General features: G+C 36.4%; 1 protein-coding gene across 2 annotated transcripts; it reads left to right on the forward strand.

The window, feature by feature from the left end:
* The first annotated feature begins 542 nt into the window (after positions 1 to 542).
* LOC142238496 (uncharacterized) lies at positions 543 to 6,135 on the forward strand. 2 transcript variants are annotated; one of them, XM_075310166.1, is made up of 3 exons: positions 543 to 877; positions 4,144 to 4,320; positions 4,384 to 6,135. In XM_075310166.1, the coding sequence occupies exons 1-3, from the start codon at positions 875 to 877 to the stop codon at positions 5,770 to 5,772; spliced, it is 1,569 nt and encodes a 522-aa protein (XP_075166281.1). In that variant the 5' UTR covers positions 543 to 874; the 3' UTR covers positions 5,773 to 6,135. The 2 variants fall into 2 exon arrangements, with proteins under 2 accessions (XP_075166281.1, XP_075166282.1); XM_075310167.1 differs by having other exon boundaries at positions 4,165 to 4,320.
* The last annotated feature ends 2,547 nt before the right edge of the window (positions 6,136 to 8,682 follow it).

Genomic DNA, 8,682 nt, shown 5'->3' on the forward strand with positions numbered 1-8,682 from the left:
AAATCAAAGGTTCAAACCCAGACATTGATAAACATCAATTTATTTGGCGGGGCGTAAATCTACCCAGTTGCAATAACTTAATATATAGCCTTGAAAAACTTCACTATAATACCGGCCTTGAATTAAAAAATTATTAACTGCCATGTTGTAATTTCCATTCTGCAGAGTCCACATCCGAAACATGAAACATCTCTGCTTTTTATTTTCTCTATCCTAATTCAAAAGCGTTCCATCGTCCCCCTCCTCGCATCTCGAATACGTCTGACCAAACGAAGATCATCGTCACTCATGCGCTTTACAGACTATCAGTTATTCCGGACGGAATGTCGGTGTTTGTAAGGAATCTTACAGTGTGTCGGATCGATGCGACTTGTCGGCGATGACTAAATAATCGGTAAATGTGTTATCGATCCCATAAACATGTAGAAGTATAGATTATGCCTTCGGACTTAACTTATAATGTGCACAACATATGGGATATGTTCGACACGAGCACTGTCGTCCGGAATAACTGATAGTCTGTAAAGCGCATCAAGGGCTGTTGATTAGTTGACGTGTTGGGGAGGGGGGTTAGCAAAAATTTAAAAGCTGTACGCCGTTGAAATTTGAAACAGCTCCGATGCTTGATTTTGACATTTGCTTAATGCCATCGTTAGTGTGTGAGTGAGACGGCGGGTTTGACTGTGAGTGAGATGGCGGCCTACAACAACAACAACGACGACGACGACAAAGAAGAACGACAGTCAGTCGGAAAATGACAAAAAGAAGAAAAAATCAGCAGCAGCAATTTGGTTAAAGAAAACGCAAGGCTACGAAGTAAAATTACAGCCGAAAAGTGTGCTCCCCGTTAGAATATTGTTAATAATTTATCAAAATGGTAAGTAAATATGGGGAGAATAGTACTGTTTCTATTTGGATTGAATTCAGTGAAAAATGAATGCCTGCCAAGAAGGTTCCGACGTTCTTTTTTCGATGATGTTTCCCCCCTTTGAATTCCTACTCCCTCCCACCATCATCTAAAAGCTCCAGCAGTGTTGTTGCCAGCAATATTCATATCAAAGAAATCGGACGAATAAATTTTGTGAAACACGAAGACAATAGTAGATTGTAGATTTGTGTGATTTCTTCTCTGCATTAAATTTATATTTAAGAACAATGTAAATCTGATTGCATATTTATGTGACAGTAGTAATATATTTCATTCACAACAGTGAGTGAGTTTGTGTGTGTGTGTGTGTTTACATAGTTTTTTATATAAGCTGATAGATGGTGCTAGCTATCTACGTCAATGACATGCGAATTATTGTGAATGCTTGCAATTGTAACCGTTAAATTTCGTTTTGTGGAAATTGAACCAAAAGTTGATTTCTTTAAATTAGGCAATGAGGACTGAGTGTAGGAATTCAGTTTCGCATTCGTTTCCATGCAAGATAATTTAATGGAAGACAAATTTGAAGCTTCTTCATGCAACATAGAGAACAAAATAAAACCATTTGTAGAAAAAAAGACGTTAATATAACAACACAGCCTATTGACTTGTAATTTATTTTCAATAATATGTGGACAAAATAAGGAATTATAATAATAAATTAAATGTCGTATACCCTGTATCTGTTTAAGACATCTTCCCACCAAATCGACAGGTCTGGTGTTATTGTTGAGCCAGGGGGTTAATCACGGCATTCGATATCGAGAACTTTTGATCTTAATCTAAATTTTTCGCATCACGGGAGTCGATATCGAGTTTTTTTTTGATCGACATTCGATTGGTAAATTGCAATCGTACAACATTTTTCACATGTTTTTTACATTGTTTTCGCCATATAGGAATAGTAAAATATATTAGTTTTTGGTTCGAATTGAGTTCGGGAGCGATCATCCTAGCTTGGCAAAGAATATGTATGGTTCTTTGCCAAGCTAGGATCGATATCCAATATTGTGATCAACCAATTACCGTACCATTCCGTGACAACATAACGCTTCTGGACCACCTTGTAAGAATAGTGAATGATGAAGGCTTCCACTGGCAAAAAGTTTTAAGACGGCAGACAATTGTAAATCGATATAATTGACGTTGACGTGCCACCAAAAAATATTTTCAATTTGAACGCCTCCTTCGTCAGCCGAAATCGTCCATTGAGCCTGCAAAAGGTGACTTTCTAACAGTGCACACCATTTCAAACCCATGTACTTATACCAATAACAATGCGCACTTTTATTTCTTATTTGTCGCCGAATTATTTTGTACTTATCCCATCCTCCAATTAGGAAAGAATTCGGAGGAATGTAATAAGAGATATGGGTCCATAAGATATAATGCAATACAATTTACTTTTTACATTGAAATCTTCATTCTATTTTGTGCCGCTAACTTAATTTTGTCATTTCATTTTGTCTGCTTCGTTTTTTGCTGTTGGCAATGCTAGAGAAATTGCATCAAATTTCTATCGAATGCCGTGATCCTAATCGTATCGAAAATTTTTTCGATACGATTATGAATTCGATATCGAATGCCGTGATTAGCCCCCAGATTCGCCATCGAAGGTAATACCTCTAATTTGGTTTGACTGAGAGTGGAAAAGATTAGTTGCAAAATCCGAAGAGTACGGCGAGGGCTGTAGAATCTCCCATTCAAGCTTTTGGAGTGCTGTTTTCACGACTTATGGGCCTGGCTTTATCGTGTAGCAAGATGTCTTCACTTATTCATATGGGTTCATATGGGCAATGTAGAGACCCCGCTATAAACCTAAACAACCCTACTATGGATTCTGCCCATAGGAGAAATTTTAAAACCACGACTGAAGGTCGGCCACTTATACTAATTTGGAATCGCGCTAGCCCGCCCTTTATGGACTATGTCCAAAAACCAAAACCAAAACCAAAAATTTTAACCATGACCTAGGTCCGTCCATCCTTATCGTTTGGATCTATCTATAGATTCAAACAACTTAAACCTTGCCATACATATCAAATGTGTTTGTTTTAGCAATGCAATGCTATTCGGAACAAAAAATGTTGTTGAAATATTGGGATTTTATTTCACAATGCAAATGGGCTTCAAAAGTAAGATAAAGTTACACTCCAAAAAAACATTAAAATTTTGCGTTTTTGTTTTCCATATAAGTTTTTGGGCTTATGCTTCATTTTGGTTTTGGGGGTAATTTTCGTGCGGCATAGCGCCTTCAGACAGAATTTCCCATCTCCCGTGAGGATTTGAAACAAAGAGCTCTTTCTGGACGCTCGGTGGCGGTCGGAATAATGAGTAGCAATTTTAAGGCGTGTTCCATTTTTTGTTGAGTTCGTGAGCCACTAAGTCTCCAAGTTTTTGTGTAAAAGTAACTGATTAAACTTCCTCCACTTCATTGATGTTAATTTTCCGCCCAATTCGCGATCTTCACAATCTTCCTTCAATAGTTCCTTCAAATGGTCTTCGTCGAATTCTGCAGGTCGTGAGCTTTTCAAACTTTGCGAAAAACTTTTATGCACTGGACAAGCCTAATACATCTTCTTCGTGTACCCTGCATATGCTCCCACCGTATTCGGCTGTTTTTTGATTTTGATCGAAATGAAAAACTAATAAATTATTCCAAAAAGGCAATGCCTTGTTCCTGCCCAGGTTAGGTTAGGTTAGGTGGCAGCCCGATGTATCAGGCTCACTTAGACTATTCAGTCCATTGTGATACCACATTGGTGAACTTCTCTCTTATCACTGAGTGCTGCCCGATTCCATGTTAAGCTCAATGACAAGGGACCTCCTTTTCATAGCCGAGTCCGAACGGCGTTCCACCTTGCAGTGAAATCACTTAGAGAAGCTTTGAAACCCTCAGAAATGTCACCAGCATTACTGAGGTGGGATAATCCACCGCTGGAAAACTTTTTTGGTGTTCGGTCGAAGCAGGAATCGAATCCACGACCTTGTGTATGCAAGGCGGGCATGCTAACCATTGCACCACGGTGGCTCCCTGTTGTTCCTGCCCATGTTCTGACTTTATTTGTTTAATTCATTTATTTATTTGCATAAAATCCAAAATACAACCCCATCCCAATCATTTCCTCAACCTTTCTATATAATAATTATTATTCTTGTATTTTTGTGTGAATTTTCGAATTGTTGCCAAATTTCTTTCGTTTCTTAATTTCAAGGTTTTCAATATTTTATTCAAGGATCGTGTGACAAAGCCACAGAAGAAAATGCTTATAACGCTGTTGAGAGAGACCAAATACATGGAGGGTAAAAAAGAAAAGGAATGGTATTGGGAAAAAATACAGGAGGCCTTGAATAAAATTGGACCAAAAAAGACCATCATACAATGGAAGAAGGTAGGTACTGGAATTATGTACAACACACATCTTTTCTTTAATGGTCTATTTATTTATATTTAGTGTTGGCGGGATATGCGTTTGACTACACGCAAAAAACTGGCCGAAATGAAACGATGTCAAATGGCAGGCGGTTCACCTCCCCCTGGTATAGAGCTTAGTCAAGAAGATAATGATATCATTGATATTGTGGGCACAGAATATTTCTATGAGGAAATGAATGGTGAACTTAAACCCGAAAATTTTATGTCCGGCTTCGATTATGTCCCTGAACATTTTTGTGATGCCATACTAACGGCAGCCGCAGCATCCAGTGGCCAACATATGAATAAAGAGCAACAACAACAACAGCAACACTCTCAACAACATGCCCAGCAACAAGATCATCATAACACAAATGATGGTGAAACAAATGATGCCCCAGGATCATCTAATCACACAGACACCCAAGGTGGCGGTGGTTTTGGCCAAGGCAATGTCCCCCAAATGTCTGGTCACAATGGCGATCATTCAAATTCAACGGGCACATTGCAACAACAACAACAACAACACAATATTATGCCTAATCATCCGGCCTTTTCCAGTGGTCTACATCCACATCTAATGCGTAGGCAACAACATGCTTCTGCTGCATTCCATCGTGAGGCAGCCTTTGAGGAGAAACTTTTGCAATTCATGCAGGATGCATTTCCCAAAAAGAGTAAAAAACGAAAAAGCCGTGATCCAGATAAACTTTTTCTACTCTCCCTATACGAAGAGATCAAACGGGTACCGGAAGATATACGCCTGGATGTTAAAAGTGAATTGATTCAGGTATTGAAAAGATATCAAAAGAAGTCTCCCATAAAACAAGAGAAATCCCATCATTCTCATACCGCCCAATCGTCCTCAAGTTCGGGAAAATCTTCGGGTAATACAACACCCAATGATAAAATCCAGCTTCCACAACATACCCAGTTGTCGCATAGTATGTATCAATTGCAAAAGAAATATGATAAAAATGAAAAAGAACCTTCACCACAATCGCAAGTTGATCGGGCCGCTGCGTCGGGGGCTGTGGCTCTACATGCTCCTCAGCAAATACCCCATACGCTATTTCAATTGCAAAAGAAATACGAAGAAAGTACAGCCGAGAAGGTACATCAGCAACAGAATGAACAACGCAAGCAACATGTGGAGCAACATCAGAGTGCCCATCAACAGCCGCCACCACCACCGCCTGAACAACAACATTTGCATCATCCCCAAATGCCACATGGTATAATGTTTCCCCTGCCCCAAATACGTAATGAACAGGCGCCACAACATCATGCCCATCAACAAACGCAAAATTTGCAAAATCATCATCAGAGCCATCATCCTCCCTCTACCATATTTGGCAATTCGGCAGCATCGGCTACGGGTGGTATGAGTACCGATCGTCCTGCAATGTCATATGAGAATGTAGGATGAATGTGGAGTCGTTTATGGGAAGCTGCCTGGGAGGTTCGATTTCCATTAAACGCATTGTTAGATAGTAGTGAAGCTGAATAGGCTCTAAAAAACAACAAAACAAAATACACCCCAACACACAAACCCACACACACACATGGAAATGTATACCCAACAAAAAAAATTAAATTGTCGTTTTTGTATGTATACCGAAACTCTAGAATAACTGATTTGTGTTATTTTTCTTTTTGTTTTTAATCTTCTACAATCATGACCCTTCAATACACCTGTGAATAATTCAATAATTGGACATAAAAGATCTTAACAATAGTTTTGAGCTAGAAATTGGAATCAGAATAAAAGTTTGAAAATTCTTCCTATGAACTTTTAACATTTTTTATGTTGTTTTGGACATATTATTTTTGTTTAATGATTTCCACACAAACTTGTTTATATTAAAACAAGAATTATAAAAACTTTGTAATTTATTCCACAGATTTTGGAAGATTTCGAAAACAGAGTAAAAATGATTAAATTTTTTTCTTTATTTTCAAAATTTCCCTTATTTTCTGATTTTCTCCCGTTTCATCTATTTATAAGGTTTCTTCCTTTAAATTCAATATTTTCTTATAATAAACAGTTGCCTAATTGTGAAGAAAACAGTGAGATTCATACTAAATATTGTAAGATCTAATCTTCCAAATTTGTTCTAATGTAATATTTATATTCATTCTCCTATATTTCTCTCAAACACACAAACACACACCCATACTCACGTAGATACATACATATATGTTATATACATTTATATTATTATATAATATATACTACTAACCTGTCCGTTGGATATTATGGTTAATTATTTGAGTTATTTTTATTTTTTGGCGGATATAAATTTAATAAATGTGAATATATATTAAAAAACAATAATATTGATAATGTATTGGTTTTTGGATATATTAGGGGGATCCACCGTAGTGCAATGATTAGCATGTCCGCATTCTGCAAATAGTGTCTGGATCACTGTTGCCTCAATTGGGAGAATTCTACCAAAAATGGTAGATTTTTTACTGTTTGCTAGAATTCATGATGTTTTGGTAAATATTGCAAAATATTGCTCTCACAAAATCTATAGAAATAAAATGTTGACAAAATTTTCTATAGAAATAAAATTTTGACAAATGTTTCTATAGAAGTAAAATGTTAACAAAATGTTCTATAGAAATAAAATGTTGACAAAATTTTATATAGAAATAACATTTTGGTAAAATTTTCGATAGAAATAAAATTTTGACAAAATTTTCGATAGAAATAAAATTTTGACAAAATTTTCTATAGAAATAAAATTTTGCAAAAGTTTCAATAGAAATAAAATTTTGACAAAGTTTTCTAGATGGGCTCTATAGGTCCTCTATAGGCTATTAGATATAGACCCTATATAGACCGATCTCTCGAATTTATTTATTGGTCTTTAAATATCGCAATTTTGATCTGATTTTGCTACAATCCAAAGACTTGTGTCCGATTTGGTTTATATTTAGCAGTATTTGTTTGCCATTTGGGCAAAAAATAAAATTTTGCAGAATTAAATTGTAATCCCCTTTTCAGAAGGAAGACCGCTATTTTGCAAACTTTATTGCAATTATGAATAACGAAAATCAGTGGCTATAAAATATTTGCTCTCAAAGCACTACTCATGGAAATACGGGTACCGTTTCGATTGAAGAGTGTGCTGAAAATGGGACAGGATACCAGAGTTTGCTGTAATTTTAATACCCTCCACCATAGTAACCCTATGGTCCATTTGTAGCACAACGAAATAATAGTCTGAGACCCCACAAAGTATATATAATCTGGATCTAACAATCATGCAAAAATTGGTTCATATCGGTCCATAACCTCCATATAAACCGATCCCCAGGTTTGCAAAAATTGATATAAAGGGTGGTTAAAATTTCAAGGGCCGATGTTGATTTTGAATAAAACACAAACTATTTAGGAAGTTATTGTAATTTTATTTTATTATTATTATTATTTATTTATTTAATCAAACTGAGCCCCCATGGGCCATATGTTGATAGATATATAAAGTAGAACAATAATGAGATTTAAAATATTGATTACATACATCAAAAATTGCTAAGGCACTAACACGAAAAATTCTAAAACTATAAAAAAACTTAAAAATCTAAAAATCTAACAAAATCCTCAATGCACATTTCTAAAAAAATAATGAATAAGTGTGAGACGGAGATTGTCAATGACTAAACTGCTAAGCTTCGTGAGAAAAATGGGATATTAACTTTTTTTTGAAAACATGAACACTATTCGATAATTGCTTTATGTTTTGAGGTAAGGAGTTCCACAGTCTGGTAACTCGAATTGCAAACGAGCGCTCCAGAATATTATGGTTGAAATGTTCAATGCGTATTTGAGTGGTCCTTGTTGTACTCAAGAACCGGAAATAAGATATAAGATATGCTGGTTTACCTGATTTCAAAACACCATAAAGAAAACAAAGACATCGAATATCAAGATAACGCTCAAACGAGCATCACAGAAATTCATTAGCAAAGCGTGAATAGTTGTGTCTACAGTTTTTACCGAATACAAAACGAAGCAGGGAATGGAAACATGAAGTAAGTTTAGACAAACTTGATCTACTTGACCCCATATAAACCTCTACACCGTATAAAATATGTGGCATAAGTAGTGAATGCGCCAGCATTCGTTTCACAGGAAGCGGGAGAATAACGTTCAAACTATGATATATTGGTATTACTCAATTATGTATGGAACAAAATATCGGCCAAATGGGCGTCGCGACCTCGGTGGCACACCTTCATCCGATGGTCCAAATTTTCGATGACGCTGAGGCATAATGGAGGTTCTATGCCGTTAATGTGCCGAATTAACTCATCCTTTAGCTCT

This window comes from Haematobia irritans, chromosome 5, assembly GCF_050003625.1.
Source record: "Haematobia irritans isolate KBUSLIRL chromosome 5, ASM5000362v1, whole genome shotgun sequence".
NCBI lineage: Eukaryota > Metazoa > Arthropoda > Insecta > Diptera > Muscidae > Haematobia > Haematobia irritans.

Bases quoted from the DNA above. Each gene is read 5' to 3' on its own strand.
- LOC142238496 (XM_075310166.1), top strand. The intron at 4,321-4,383 runs GTAGGTACTGGA...ATTTATATTTAG, and splicing joins CCATCATACAATGGAAGAAG to TGTTGGCGGGATATGCGTTT.